Raw genomic sequence first — 16256 nt, 5'->3', positions numbered from 1 at the left:
TGGAAGCACTGAGGGGTGTGCACGTGGCTGCACTTTAAATATGGTGCCCAGCATGATGAAGCGGCAGGGTGATGGTGTGGTGAGCGAACGAGAGCCCGCCCACCATCGAAATGGCATATTTCCTGGGAATGCATAATACGGCGAGATTGGGACGATATGGTGTGAGAAGCTGCCATTGCGGCCGGTGGGTAAAACACCATTTTTCCCACCTACTACTGCACTTAGTGCAAATCTGGGATGATTCTGCCCTTACTGTCCATCCTTTGTTGCCTTTGGGAAGGTGATGGTGAACCTTACTTTTGAAGCAGTACAGTATGTGTGGTGAAGATGCTCCCACAATGCTGTGAGGTAGGGAATTTCAGGATTTTGACCCAGTGACAATGATATATGTCCAAATCACTTGGATGGGAACTTGAAGGTGATGGTGTTCCCAAGCGCCTGCTGTCCTGGACTTTATTGATGGTGGATGTTACAGGTTTGGGGCGTGCTGAAGGAGCCTTTGAGACTTGCTACTGTGCATCCTGTACATAGCTCACGTTGCAGCCATGATACACCAGTAACAGAGGGAGACGGGGTGTCAATCAAATGGATTGCTTTGTCTAGAATGGAATTGAGAATCCTGAGTGCCGTTGCACCTAACCAGACCGATAGAGAGCATTTCTTTACACTCCTGGCTTGTCCCTTGTAGGTGATGAAGAGATTTTGGGGAAGCAGGAGGTGACTCATTCACCACATAATACCCAGTAGCACGGCATTTATTTGGCTACGCATTTAAGTTTTGGCTAATACTGACCCCCAGGATGTTGATGGTGGGAGCATTTAGCAATGGAATACACCAAGAATTTATGCTTATGAGGAGAGATTAAATAAACTAGGTTTGTACTCCCTGGAATATAGAAGATTAAAGGGTGAGACTGAGGTTTTAGGGCTTTGAAAGGAATTGATAGGATGGATAGAGAAATGTTTTTGGTGGGAAAATCTAGAACAAGAGCACATAACATTAAAATTCACAACCAAGGAGAGAAGTTAGGAAACATTTCTTTACCACAAAGGATGACAGAAGTATGGAACTCACAGAATCACTGAATTGTTACAGTGCAGAAGGAGGCCATTCGGCCCATTGTGCCTGCACCGGCTCTCCAAATGAGCAATTGACCTAGTGCCATTTCCCCGCCTTCTCCCCATAACCCTGCACATTCTTCCTTTTCAGATAACAGTCTAATTCTCTTTTGAGCACTTCAATTGAACCCCACCAAACTCTCAGGCAATGAGACAACTCCCTCCGACTAAAATCAGTAGATGCTAACTCGGTCACTAATTTTAACTCAAAGGTTGATAGATTTCTGCTAGGCGTTGGTATAAAAGGATATGGAGCCAAGGCAGGTTGATGGAGTTAAGATATAGATCAGTCATAATGTCATTGAATGGTGGAAGATTCAAGGAGTTGAAATGCCTATTGCTATTCTTGTGTTCCTATTGAATGGTCTCTGTTGTTAAAACCTATCATACCCTGGCACTTGCATGGCAAGTTACTTGCCACTTATCAGTCCAGGCTGAATGCGGTCCAGGTTTGCTGCATGTGGACATGGATTGCTACATTATCAAATTGGGAATGGAACTAAACAATGTGCAATTATCATTTATGATGGAGGAAATATCATCAGTGAAGACAGTCAAGTCTAGAGCTAAAATGAGGCCTCCAATAATCACAACCATCTTCCTTTTGCCAGGTATGACTCCAGCCATTAGAACGCTATTCCTGATCCATAATGACTTCGGTTTTACTCAGGCCCCTTAGTGCCACAGTATTATTATCGACTATGTATAATAATAAAGGAATATCACACCTACACCGTGTAGGAGCATTGTATGTAAGGTAATAAACAGTAGAGGCATGTTACACTTGTTTTGTTCTACAAACATAGAAAATTCATGGCCAAGAAGGAGGTCATTCAACCCGTCCTGTCTGTGCCAGCCAAGAAGAGCTATGCAACCTAATCCTACTTTACAGTTGTTGGTCTGTTGCCCTGTAGGCTGCAGTACTTCAAGTGTATACCCACATATTCTTTTTATATGCAATGAGGAATTTTGTATCTACCGTTCTTTCAGGTGTGAGTTCCAGACCCCCATCACCCTCTGGGTGAAAGAAATTTCTCCTCAACTTCCCTCTAACCTTTTGCCAATTACTCTAAATCTATGCCCTCTATGATCTGGCTGCTAAAGGAAATCATAGGTCCTCACTATCCAATCTATTTAGGCCTCTCATAGCTTTTACATCTCAATTAAATCTCCCCTCAGCCTCCCGTGTTCCAAACAAAACAACCTGAGCCTATCCAAACTTTCCTCATTGTCACAATTCTCCAATCCTGGAACCATCCTTGTAAATCTCCTCTGTACCCTCTCTAGTGCGATCATATCCATTGTAGTAGTTTACACAGTTCTAGCATAACCTCCCTGCTCTTATGTTCTTTGCGCCATTTAATAAAGGAAAGTATTCCAGATGCCTTCTTAATCACCCTATCTATCTGTGCTGCTACTTTCAGGGATCTGTGAACATACACTTTAAAGTCCCTCTGTTCATCTACACTTCTCAATATCCTACCATTTTTTGTGTATTTCCTTGTCTTCTTTTCCTTCTCAAATGCACTACTTTACATTTCTCTGGATTGAATTCCATTTGCTACTTTTCTGCCCACCTGAACAATTTCCTGCAGTCTACAGTTTTCTTCCTCACTGTCAACTAAACGGCCAATTTTTCTACCATCTGCAAAATTATTAAATCATACTCCCTACCTAACAAGTCTAACACATTGATACTTACCATGAAAAGCAAGAGACCCAATATAGAGCCCTGCAGAACTCCTACTGAAAACAACCTTCCAGTCACAAAACATCTGTTGACCATTACCCTTTGCTTCCTGCCAAGGAGCAAATTTTTTCAACTTTCCACTTGCCCTTGGATCCCATGGACTCTTACCTTTCTGACAAGTCTGCCATGTGGGACCTTGTCAAAAGCCTTGCTAAAATCCATGTAGACTACTTCAAACAAGCTGCTCTCATTGATCTTCCTCGTTACATCGTCAATCAAGAATCAGTCAAGTTATTCAGACGTGACCTTCTCTTAACAAATTCATACTGAATGTACCTTTATAATCCATGCCTTTCTAAGCAATTAATACTGTCCTTCTGAACATTTTCCAATAATTTGCCCACCATCAAGTCTGACTGACTGTCCTGCAATTACTCAGTCTACCCTTCTTCCCTTTTTAAACGATGGTATGATGTTAGCAGTCCACCAGCCCTCTGGCACCACCCCTGTAGCCAGAGAAAACTAGAAAATGATGGTCAGAGCCTCCAGTATTTCCTCCCTTGCTTCTGTTAGCAGCCTGGGATACATTTCAACTGGGCCTGGTGGACATTCCAAAATGCTAAACCCCTTAATATTTTCTCTCTCGCTATGTTTAGAATATCCAATACTCTCTTCTGTATCTGTTCTTGGATACTTAGAAAGATAAGCTTGACTTTTCTTTGTCTGCAACCCAACTTGGTATTTTACTCCCTGTCCTAATAGAATGTACCTGTAAAGGCACCTTCCTGTGTCGGCTAGATAAAGATTCCTACAAACCAAAGAGAACCTAAGTGAACTAACAGAAACTATTACTTCTACAAAAGACAAAAAGATACTAATACAGATTGTTTGCTATTCTACAAAGATTACTACAGATTACTACTGAGTATCTTGAGGGATGCAGAAGCTTATATTTTTATATTGCAATTTCAATGAGGGGGTCAGATGGTTTAGTTGGCTAGATGGCTAGAGAGTAGTGCAGAATAATGCTGACAGTGCAGATTCAATTTTTCTGGTAGCTGAGGTGGTTCTTGTAGCCTACCCTGTCGCCTTGGTCCATAGTGATATCATCGCATAAATCATGATTAGTAACCCTCAGACTACATGAAGAGAGGAAAATTTTCAATTAAAAGTATTCCTACATTTAATTAACCACTCTGAGTGACACATGTGCAAGAAGATCTCGCATTCCTCCCCTTCTGTTAATCAAGTGTGGAATTCTGTGACTGTCATTGAGTCACTAGAGCATTGATTTACCTTTGCCACCCCCTTCCCCCTGAATGACAGACTTTGCGCCTAGGATTTTCAGGACCCTTTCGCTGTTAATCTATAATTAGAAATTATAACAGAGTGCTGTTTTATGTGCAGTGAAGGAGTTACATAATCCAAGGAGGAACTTCTTCCTTCTCCCAAATAAAAACTTTCATTTTTTTACTCTGAAATCTGAAGTGGAATACGCTTCCTGGTGTTTGGTATACTGCCAAATTTTCCTACAGCAGCTTTGAAAAGTCAATTCTAAATTAATATGGGCAAGATTTAATTCATTGACTATGACTGTGAAGAAATCCAGTGGACAATTTCACTCACCACAATATATATGGGGAATGTGCTCTTAGGGGTGAAATCCTGGAGCTGACACAACACAGGAAACACCTTCTGCTTCCAGACTTCCACAACAATGAGTTCATGAATCAGTGTGGGGACCTGCATTGAAATCAAGATATAAATGACAGCTATAAAATCCCATAGGAACACTCAACTCAGTGCAAGGGTTAGGCAGCAAGAAGGCTATGTACTAAAGAAGCTATGCACCATAATTCAAATTCCAACAGGTCAGCAATCTGGAATTGTAATTTGGGATCAGAAAACACAAGGCCTTTTTCCCTACTGATACTGGTCAGTTATAACCCCTATTGTTTTCAAGACTCGTGATAAAGCCTGAATTTACAAATCGATTTACAGCTGGTGATATTTAGGTATCTAGCACCTGAAGTACCCAGTGTTGCTGACAGCAAGGGTTAAGGAGATCCAGGACCCAGCAGGCCAGTATTCCTTTGGAGAGAGGGGTGGGTGTCAGAATGGTGGAATTTTGTTCTTATTTCAGACACATCAAAAAACAGAATGTGGCATTTGCAAGTGGGCTAGCCATTAATCCTAATCTCTTTTGATCTAGATGCTGCATAAGCATTTCTCTAAGAAACAGTTACTTGTTCCTATCATTGCCAGGACCATCTGTGTTGCATCTAGTATGGCAAAGAACCATGGGCTGAATTTTCAGGGTTGTCCCAAAGGCAGGAACAGAGATGTGAGGGCCCCGAAAATAGGAGCATTGGGCAGTGTACCAATTTCAAGATAGTATTTGCAGCATACCAGGTCCTGTAAATATGCCAGAGATCAAGCATCATTAAGCTATCATCATGCCAACAGTTTCACAGTGGTGGTGTAAGCATTGCTAATGGTGTTGTATGAGTGCAGTTCAATATCAGGCATTCCCAGGTTTGATTACAATACTGTATATCCCAGTTATTTGTCAGCCACCTGCAAATACTGGTATGCCCCTGCAGCTCACCACCACCACCCGTCCCTGCCCCACCCATGAAGCTGTCCCAATTTTTCAAAGACACTGTTGGTTGCCCAAATAGAAACAATGCTATCATGGCAGGTTGTTTTTAAATAGAATATAGCAACAGAAACAACATGCTAGTCGGTTGACAAATACAGAAATTGGATAACCACATAGATTCCCTCCCCTCACCAAATCCCTAGTGTCCAGTGACCCCTATCTTGTAAAATATGCAACCACACAATTTGGTCAAGAAGAGAGGAATTCCGAGGCCAAAGACTATATCCACCTCAGCCAACATGTCAGTCGCATGAAACCCAGAAATCTCCATCTTGGCTCAAGGACACAAGGTCCAGTGTCAACTGCTTGATGACAGGAGCATATAAGGAACTTCCCTGGAGTATTAACACAACTGTCATGGCTCACAATTGTCAGATTGGATTTCATTTCTATCTTGTGTGTGTAGAAATATAATGCCCAAGTGCTTTGTTGTTGAGAAAGCAATATTCTGATCCAGTGGCTTCGATGCACTCTGCAAGATACTTCCTATATTTAGAAAGCAAAAGGTGGTGTGAAAGTACAAAAATGAAGGGAGAAGGAAATCTAAAATATTTTTGCTATAACTTCTGTCCCTTTTCGCCTACAGACAATGATGTACAATCACGCAGGCATTATCAGCCCTCTGTTACTTCAACAAGCTGGGTCCTTTTCTCCATGAGACAGAGGGGTCAATTTTAGTTGCTGCAGCCTAATGTAAATTGGGTGGTGGCAGCCTAGAAATGATTTTGGTCATTTCAGTCACTGCCACCTACAATGCTGGGAAGGAGGCTAGAAAGCTCCCCATTTGTACTGGCGTTGAGCTCCCTTACCACCAGTCTTTTAAAAGGGCCAGAGGAAGCCCCTCAAAAAAACGGACCAAAGAAATTTTGAACTTTAATTTTTGTGAGGTAATGAGGAGAAAGAATGCTTTTTCTGGTCCCACAAAAATACTCTCACCCAGCATCAGCATACTCTCCCCTCCCTCCATCCTCCAGTCTATTATTTTTCCCAATTATCCTCAAAGATATATACAAACATATTGGGCAGAATTTTCTGTGCCTGCTGGCATTGGGCATGATCAGTGGCGTGAGTGGACAATATGGCACGATCGGTTTTACGACGGCAGGAAACCAGTTTGTGATTGTCTGCTCAGCCCGTTGATGGCAGGCTGTGTTTCCCACCATTGGATGTTGGGAACCTCACTGTAATACATCAGCATATCATTATCAGGCCAGCCCGCCGGAATCGTCTCCCCCTGCTGGATCATTCATCCACGTGGCAGGATAGCAAGCCGACGTGTTTCACAACAGCACATAAAAGGTATGCACTTAGTGGCCTACACTTTGAGGGGATCTCGGAGGTGAGTACACAGTAACGTTGTGCAGCGCTTGCCAGGGTCGCCTGTTGGACTTCAAGCTTCAAGAGGGTTGGGGGGTCGGGGTTAAGGGCAGCCTTACTGTTGAGGTGACTCGTGGCAGTGGGAGAGGTTAAGGGCAGCCCTGCCGTTGAGTCAACTGGTGGCAAGTGGGGGGCAAGGGCAGTCCTGCCGTTGAATATAGCGCACAAGCATTTGGGGTGGGGGGTAGGGTGGGTGAGGGAAGTGGCCACACATTCGGGAAACCTGTATAAAGTGACCATTCGTCTGCAACTGAGACAATTCAGGTGCAACCACATTGATACGATTGGGGTCGGGCTCCTAGCTTATCTGCCCATTCAAGCAACGCAGAGGTATCCAAGTGCCAGCAAGTGCTCCAGAGCTTCCCCCTACCGCCCTGGCACAGACTGCAAACTCATGAGCATGTTAGTGGACTGCAGAACAGTTGGACGACTGCACATGTTGTACAATCTCCTCACTAAAGCTGGCCATGTAGCAGTCACTGCTGGAGGCACTCACAGCCTCCTGCAATGTCATCATCCCGGTTTGGACCAGTCTCCCCCATGGTTCAAGCTAACAGGGCAGCCATGGAGCACACTAATCTCTGGCCATCCAAGTGGTGGCCAGCACTTTCCGGGAAGCATTAAAGGGTCATCACATTTAACCAGGACAGATTCTTAGTACACCCATGCTGACCACGAGTCTCTCTTTCATCCTGCAGGAAGAGTACATCAGGGTCATGGAGCCTGGTGAACTTGCTGTATGCCTGACGGCCTACAGAGCACAAAGACAACAGAGGAGAGAGCGACTGAGGGTCCTGGCTGCGCAGAGGCAGGAGTGCCAACCTCAGGAGGAAAGGGCAGCTGACGCTCCCGCACACGCCACTCAAGAGTCACAGTGAGCCGTCGCAGGTTGGCGCCCGACACTCAGGGTCTATTGATGCCACCTTTCACGCCTGCAGATGACTGAGAACCAGTGTCGCTGAAGACTGTGCATGTCTAGGGAACTGTTTGGTCACATCTGCCAGCTACGGCAGGATTTGGCCTCATGGGAAAATGAAAGGCATCCACTGCCAGTGGCTGTGAAAGTGACTATGGCGCTCAATTTCTATGCCAATGGCTCCCTTCAGGGCTCCACAGGTGACCTCTAAGGGATCTCACAAGCCTCCACCCACAAATGCATCCATGAGGTCACGGATGCCATCTTCTCCATGGCACACAACTTTGTGCATTTCGCCTGGGACCAGGACACCCAGGAGGTAAAAGCGATTGGATTTGCCCAGATCTCGGGGTTTCCACAGGTGCAGGGTGCGATCGACCGCACTCATGTGGTGCTCAGATCTCTATCGCAACACATGGTGGACTACATCTACCACAAGGGGTTCCATTTGCTAAATGTGCAGCTGGTGTGCGACCACCAGAAACACATCCTGCAGATGTGTGCAGGGTTTCCATGGGGTGTGCACGACGCCTACATCCTTAATTGGTCACAGATCCCTGGAGTCTTCCAGGGTCCACAGAAGCTGCAGAGATGGCTCCTCGGGGACGGGCTACCCACAAAGACCATGTTTGATGACACCCATGCAGCAGCCTCAGACTGCAGCAGAGCGACGCTATAGTGACGCTCATACTGCAGCTTGCAACTTGGTGGAGCAGACCATCGGGATGCTGAAGATGAGGTTCCGGTGCCTGGATCGGTCTGGTTAAGCCCTGCAATACAGTCCATATAGGGTGTCATGCATCGTGATCGTCTGCTGCGCCCTTTACAATCTGGCGTTCCAACAGGGAGACGAGCTGGCTGAGGAGGAGATGGAGGAGCTGCATGTCTCCTCCAATGAGGAGGACGCCAACGGGGATGAGGGTGAGGAGGTCCTCGGAGGAGACGATGATAGGGATGAGGCCCTCACACTGGCTAGACGAGGTGTGCTCGGGAAGCCCTCATAGCTGCTAGATTTGTGGAGGATGGTGACGGTATGCAGTGACCCGACCCCATAGTTCCTCACATCGCATCTGTAAATGTTTGACTCCAGTCTGGCTTATGGCAGTGCGAATACGCTCTGTGAGAATGCTCCTGTCATTGAGATGCAGTGGAGGCCCTAATAATTGCTCAATTGCAGGAGGATGATGACGACATGCAGTGAGGACACTCCATAAATCTTCACATAGCCTCTGAGAATGTCTGACTCCTGTCTGGCTGAGGGCAGCTTGCTTGCGCTCTGTGATCAGGGTAATATCATAGAGACGCAGCATGAAATTTTAGAAGCATCTGATCCTATGTCCGCCTTCAGCACCTGAGCCCTTCAGGAGCCGGAGCACATCAGTGATCACAGATGCTGAAGAGATGGGGGCCAGCCCCTCCTTAAAGGTGCTGAGAGCATACCGAGAGAATGAGAGAGCTCTGTGCCATCTACCCACTACATTCTGGCAGCAATGACAAGTACCACCGAGGTGCAGGCATCAGTAAAGTTTCCAGGGAGTGTGAGAGATGTCTAAGAATAAATTGTAATTGGCAAATTGTTACACGAAGTATAGAGGAAATGTAAGCTAACTGTGAATGCCTGCAAAATGTAGAGCTGAGTACAGGTGTTCATTTTCTCACAGCCTTTTCTGCACAATTCGTAAAACAGAAGCTCTGATCACCCACATAAGGTTACTGGAATGGAAAGGCAAAGTAGGAATATGTAATTAGCACTTTGTTATTGTAGGTGCATAATTTAATGATGTCCTGCTCGGTGAACAGCCTGTCTTCACATAACAAACAGCAGTTTAGAAAGACAAAAAAAGAGCTCACATTTATGTAGCATTGAACTGAATCCTTAGTCAAGTGTGGCTGTTGATCTGTGGAAGTTCTCATAAACAACAAATAAGTGAATGAATGATCAGATAATCTATTTTAGTTTTGTTTAGGAAACAGGATCAATGTGTATATCAGGGTGACCAAACTATGTGTAGTGACCTCTATCTGAGAGTGTGGTGAAGGTAGACACAATTGGGGCTTTCAAAATGGAATTGATAAATTCCTGAAGATAAAAAAAATATGAGGGCTACGGGAAAGGGCAGGGGAACGGAACTAAATGAGTTGCTCTTGCAGAGAGCCAAGATGGACACAACAGGCCTGTTATGACCACAGCAGATGTTAATTGCTGAGCAAACCAAACCCCAAAGGGAAACTTGGCTTATGGGGCATACCCTTTCTTCTGTATTCTGGAAACAAGAAGAAAATGTACTGATCTCAAGAGCAAGAAGTCCAGTAACACGTTTGGGATTTTAACAATTAAAGGTTTTATTAACAAGAAGAAAGGAAAACTTAAGCATACAAGATTACAGTTACACAGTTAAAGTCAATCTTACAAAACGTTTCCCCAAGAGACTTCCTACTTGGTCAGACCCATAAGTAAACACCTTCCAGGCAATATTCCCTTACAGATGTTGAACTATAAACATCCAGTAATATTATCCAAGGCAAACTGCTGTAGCTTTAATAAAGACATACCACACGATCTCTTAAACTCTCTTCTACTCTGCTATGGAAATCCAAGACTTCAGAACAAGACTGTTTTTTGAAGCCCAAGACTTTTCTGGCTTGACTGGATAGTTGGTTTAAACTGCATCTTCTCCCAGCTGAGAGCTGTCTCCAGGACATCTTCCTCACACAGCCAACAGCCTCAATCTCCACAGATAAATACATTTCCCCCCACCTTTTAAAAAAATTATTCATTCATGGGATGTGGGCTTCGCATTTATTGCCCATTTCTAGTTGCCATTGAGAAGGTGGTAGTGAGCTGTCTTCTTGAACCGCTGCAGTGCATGTGGTGTAGGTACACCCACAGTGTTGTTAGGAAGGGAGTTCAAGGATTTTGACCCAGCAACAGTGAAGGAAACAGCGATATATTTCCAAGTCAAGATGATGAGTGACTTGGAGGGGAACTTCCAGGTGGTGGTGTTCCCATCTATCTGCTGCCTTTGTCCTTCTAGATGGTAGTGGTAGATGGAAGGTCATTGATGAAGCAGCTGAAGATAGCTCGGCCGAGGACGCTACCTTGAGGAACTCCTGCAGTGATGTCCTGGAGCTGGGATAACTGACCTCCAACAACTACAGCCATCTTCCTTTGTGCAAGGTATGATTCCAACCAGTGGAGAATTTTCCCCCTGATTCCCATTGACTCCAGTTCTGCTAGGGCTCCTTGGTGTCGCATTTGGTCAAATGCGGCCTTGATGTCTAGGGCAATCACTCTCACGTCACCTCGGCAGTTCAGCTCTTTTGTCCATGTTTGAACAAAGGTTGTAATGAGGTTAGGAGCTGAGTTGCCTTGGCAGAACCCAAACTGGGCGTCAGTAAACAGGTTATTGCTAACAAGTGCCGCTTGATAGCATTGTTGATGACCCCTTCCATTACTTTACTGATGATTGAGATTAGGCTGATGGAGCGGTAATTGACTGGGTTGGATTTGTCCTGCTTTTTGAGTACAGGACATACCTGGGCAATTTTCCACATAGCTGGGTAGATGCCAGTGTTGTAGGTGTACTGAAACAGCTTGGCTAGAGGTGTGGCAAGTTCTGGAGCACATGTCTTCAGTACTATTGCTGGAATATTGTCAGGGCCCATATCCTTTGCAGTATCCAATGCCTTCAGCTGTTTCTTGCTTTCATGTGGAGTGAATTGAATTGGCTGAAGACTGGCATCTTTGATGCTGGGGACCTCCGGAGGCGGCCGAGATGGATCATCCACTTGGCACTTCTGGCTGAAGATTGTTACGGATGCTTCAGCCTTGTCTTTTGAACTGATGTGCTGGGTTCCTCCATCTTTGAGGATGGGGATATTATTGGAGCCTCCTTCTCCAGTGAGTTGCTTAATTGTCCACCACCATGGATGTGGCAGGACTGCAGAGCTTAGATCTGATCTGGTGGTTGAGGGATTGCTTAACCTAGTCTATCACTTGCTGCTTATGCTGTTTGGCACACAAGTAGTCGCGTGTTATAGCTTCACCAAGTTGACACCTCATTTTTAGGTATCCCTGGTGCATCTCCTGGCATGCCCTCCTGCACTCTTCATTGAACCAAGGTTGATCTCCTGGCTTGATGGTAATGATAGAGTGGGGGATATGCCAGGCCATGAGGTTACAGATTGTGTTTGAGTACAATTCTGCTGCTGCTGATGGCCCACAGTACCTCAGGGATGCCCAGTCTTGAGTTGCTAGATTTGTTCAAAATCTATCCCATTTAGCATGGTGGCAGTGCCGCACAACACGATGGAGGGTATCCTCAGTGTGAAGGCAGACTTCGTCTCCACAACAGCTGTGCTGTGGTCACTCCTACCGATGCTGTCTTGGACAGATGCTTCTGTGGCAGGGAGGTTGGTGAGGATGAGGTCGAGTATGTTTTTCTCTCTTGTTCATTCCCTCGCCACCTGCCGCAGATCCAGTCTAGCAGCTGTGTCATTTAGGACTCAGCCAGCTCGGTCAGTAGTGGTGCTACCGAGCCACTCTTGGTGATGGACAATGAAGTCCTCCACCCAGAGTACACTGTGTGCCCTTGCCACCCTCAGTGCTTCCTCCAAGTGGTGTTCAACATGGAGGAGCACTGATTCATCAGCTGAGGGAGGATGGTATATGGTAATCAGCAGGAGGTTTCCTTGCCCACATTTAACCTGATGCCATGAGACTTCATGGGGTCCAGAGTCGATGTTGAGGACTCCCCCCTGTCATCTCAGGTTCTATTGTTCTCACGCCTCCTTGAAACTCAAATCATTCCAAATGTGAAATCTTTCATGTTTCTATTTTGTCTATGCTTTCAGGTCAATAAAATGTAATATACCCTCTTTTATTTATCCGTGGAACTTCTGTAAGATGTAAAAATATTTCTTGTCTGACTTCCAAACAAACTCTCAGCTTATCTAAAATGCAAATGTTGGACCCAACTTATTTACTTATATAAATACTCAACCTATATCAAACCCACCATAATGTCTCATTACAAATGCACACCTAATGCCTCTATCTTTTCATCTCTTAAACCTCCCAGTCAACCTACCACTTGTGACCTTTCCCCAGCTTAATTAAATCATTTATACACAAACATACAGACACAGCCTTCTTTACAGAATAACACAGTATTCCCCAAAGTATTAAAAAAATCCATTCTCCTTCTGTGCTGTAAATGTAACATTTCCAAATTCACGGATGATACAAAGCTAGGCGGAATGTGTGTTGTGAGGAAGATGTAAAGCTGCTACAGGAGGGTTTGGACAGAATTAGTGAGTGGGCAAGAACATGGCAGATGGAATATAATGTGGAAAAATGTGAGGTTATCAACTTTGGTAGAAGGAACAGATGTGCAGAGTATTTTCTAAATGGTAAGGGATTAGAAAGTGTAGATGTACAAAGGGACCTGGGTACCCTTGTCCATAAGCCACTGAAAGCTAACATGCAGGTGCAGCAGGCAATTAGGGAGACTAATGGAATGTTAGCCTTTATTGCAAGAGGAGTTGAGTACAGTAGTGAAGTCTTGCTTCAATTGTATAGAAGCTTGGTTAGACTGCACCTGGAGTACTGTGTGCAGTTTTGGTTCCCTTACCTCAGAAAGGATATTATTGCCATAAAGGAAGTGCAACGAAGGTTCACCAGACTTGTTCTGGGGATGGCAGGATTGTTTTATGAAGAGAGATTGGGGAAACTGGGCCTGCATTCTCTAGAGTTTCGAAGAATGCGAGGCGATCTCATTGAAACCTACAAAATACTTAAAGGAATAGGCAGGGTAGATGCAGATAAGATGTTTCCCGTGGTTGAGGAGTCTAGAACCAGGGGACACAATTTCAGAATAAGGGGAAGCCATTTGGGAGGAAAAGGACGAGGAAAAATTTCTTCACTCATAGGGTTGTGAATCTTTGGAATTCTCTACCCCACAGGGCCGTGGAAGCTCAGTCATTGAGTATGTTTAAGGTAGAGATAGATAGATTTCTGATTAACAATAACGTAAAGGGTTATGGGGATAGTGTGGATAAAAGGCATTGAAGTGTTCGATCAGCCATGATCGTATTGAATGGCGGAGCAGATTCGATGGGCTGAGTGGCCTTCTCCCGTTCCTATGTAACTGTTATATAATTCTATAATTCTATGTATCCTGTTATGAAGGAGTTAGTGCGAAATGAATATAACGTGATGTGAGAAAAATTATGTCTCCTCAAGATGGTGGATAAGATTATCATGGTATCATAATTACCATTATAATAATTGCTTTACTGATTTATTTGCTGACAATAACAATAGGGTAATTATATTAGGTGATTTCAACTTTCCAAACATTAATTGGGATAGACATAGTGTTAAGGGCTTGGATGGAGTGGCTTTCTTCAAATGTATACAGGAGAAGTTTTTAGGTCAATATTTATAGGGTCCAACAAGAGACGGCGCAGTGCTGGACCTAATTCTGGGGAATGAAGCCGGACAGGTGGCTGAGGTGGTGGTGGGCGAGCATTTTAGTGATAGCGACCACAACTTGGTACAATTTAAGCTTGTTATGGACAAAGAAATAGACAAGTTGCAAAAAAATGTTTTGGATTGGGGGAGAGCGGATTTTAGTAAAATAAGGTAGGATCTGGCTAAGGTAGACTGGGAACGGCTACTTGTGGGGAAATCTACAGAGGAGCAGTGGGGGGCGTTCAAAAAGTAAATGGGGAGGGTACAGGCTCAACATGTTCCCTCTAGGGTGATAGGAAGGAGTAACAAGCCCAGAGAACCATAGATGACCAGAGATATTCAGGATACGATGAGAAGGAAAAGAGAGGCTTTTAGCAGGTACAAGGGGAGCAAATCAGCGGAGGCATTAGTGGAGTACAGAAAGTGCAGGGTGGAGTTTAAGAAAGCAATTCGGAGAGCAAAGAGGGGATATGAGAAGGCTCTGGCTGGTAAAAGTAGGGAAAATCCCAAGATATTCTATAAGTATATCAATGGGAAGAGGATAACCAGGGAAAGAGTAGGACCCATGAGGGACCAAGGGGGCAATCTATGGGTGGAGCCAGGGGACATCTGTAGAGTGTTGAACGAATACTTCACATCCGTTTTCACCCAAGAGAATAAGGATGAAGCTATCAAACTCTAGGAGAGAGACTGCGAGGCTCTTAAGCAAATTGATATAGGGAGTGACAAGGTATTGGAGGCGTTGGCAGGCTTAAAAGTGGACAAATCTCCAGGTGCGGATGATTTGTGTCCCAGACTGCTGAGGGAGGCAAGGGAGGAGATCACAGGGGCTCTGACCCAAATTTTTAATTCCTCTCTGGCCACGGGGGAGATACCAGAGGACTGGAGAACAACTAATGTGGTTCCGCTATTTAAGAAGGGTTGTAGAGATAAGCCAGGGAACTACAGGCCAGTGAGTCTCACGTCAGTGGTAGGGAAACTATTGGAGAAAATTCTGAAGGAGAGAATCTATCTCCACTTGGAGAGGCAAGGTTTGATCAGGGATAGTCAGCATGGCTTTGTCAGAGGGAGGTCATGCCTAACAAATTTGATTGAATTTTTTGAGGAGGTGACCAGTTTTGTAGATGAGGGTAGTGCAGTTGATGTAGTTTATATGGATTTCAGCAAAGCCTTTGACAAGGTCCCACATGGGAGACTTATAAAGAAGGCAAATGCACATGGGATACAGGGTAATTTGATAAGGTGGATTCAAAATTGGCTTAGTTGTAGTAGGAGACAGAGGTTGATGACAGAAGGATGCTTTAGTGACTGGAAGCCAGTGTCCAGTGGCGTACCACAGGGATCTGTACTGGGTCCCCTATTATTCGTCATTTATATAAACGACATAGATGACTATGTGGGGGGTAGGATTAGTATGTTTGCAGATGACACAAAGATTGGCCGGGTGGTTAACAGTGAGGTTGAGTGTCTTGGGTTACAGGAAGATATAGATGGGATGGTCAAATGGGCAGATAAGTGGTAGATGGAATTTAATCCTGAAAAGTGTGTGGTGATACACTTTGGAAGGAGTAATTTGACAAGGAAATATTCAATAAACAGCATGACACTAGGAAGTTCTGAGGAACAAAGGGACCTTGGCGTGTGTGTCCATAGATCTCTGAAGGCGGAAGGGCATGTTAGTGGGGCGGTGAGAAAGGCATATGGGGCACTTGCCTTTATCATTCGAGGCATAGATTACAAAAGTAGGGAGGTCATGTTGGAGTTGTATGGAACCTTGGTGAGGCCACAGCTGGAGTATTGTGTGCAGTTCTGCTCGCCACATTATAGGAAGGATGTGATTGCACTGGAGGGGGTGCAGAGGAGATTCACCAGGATGTTGCCTGGGATGAAACATTTAAGTTATGAAGAGAGGTTGGATAGACTTGGGTTGTTTTTGTTGGAGCAGAGAAGACTGAGGGGCGACCTGATCGAGGTGTACAAGATTATGAGGGGCATGGACAGGGTGGATAGGGAGCAG

At 44.8% G+C, this 16256-nt stretch overlaps 2 protein-coding genes across 4 annotated transcripts in view; one reads left to right on the top strand and one right to left on the bottom strand.

Moving 5' to 3' along the window:
• The window catches only part of sema3h (sema domain, immunoglobulin domain (Ig), short basic domain, secreted, (semaphorin) 3H), a 203875-nt gene that overhangs the window by 4601 nt on the left and 183018 nt on the right, over nucleotides 1-16256 (top strand). The window lies entirely within an intron of this gene.
• zmynd10 (zinc finger, MYND-type containing 10) overlaps nucleotides 1-16256 on the bottom strand; it is a 76481-nt gene that overhangs the window by 47065 nt on the left and 13160 nt on the right. The window contains exon 3 of one of the 3 annotated variants that reach the window (XM_078543791.1): nucleotides 4436-4552. The exons of 1 other annotated variant lie outside the window; for it this stretch is intronic. In XM_078543791.1, the coding sequence (XP_078399917.1) occupies nucleotides 4436-4552 (117 nt within the window). Of the gene's footprint in view, nucleotides 1-4435; nucleotides 4553-16256 lie in introns of those variants that run through there. One more of the 3 variants, XM_078543793.1, reaches the window with a different exon arrangement.

Source organism: Cetorhinus maximus, chromosome 6 (genome assembly GCF_964194155.1).
Source record: "Cetorhinus maximus chromosome 6, sCetMax3.hap1.1, whole genome shotgun sequence".
In the NCBI taxonomy this organism is placed as follows: Eukaryota; Metazoa; Chordata; class Chondrichthyes; order Lamniformes; family Cetorhinidae; genus Cetorhinus; species Cetorhinus maximus.
Note: the sequence above shows the minus strand (reverse complement) of the source record. Positions and strands in the feature narration are given on the sequence as shown.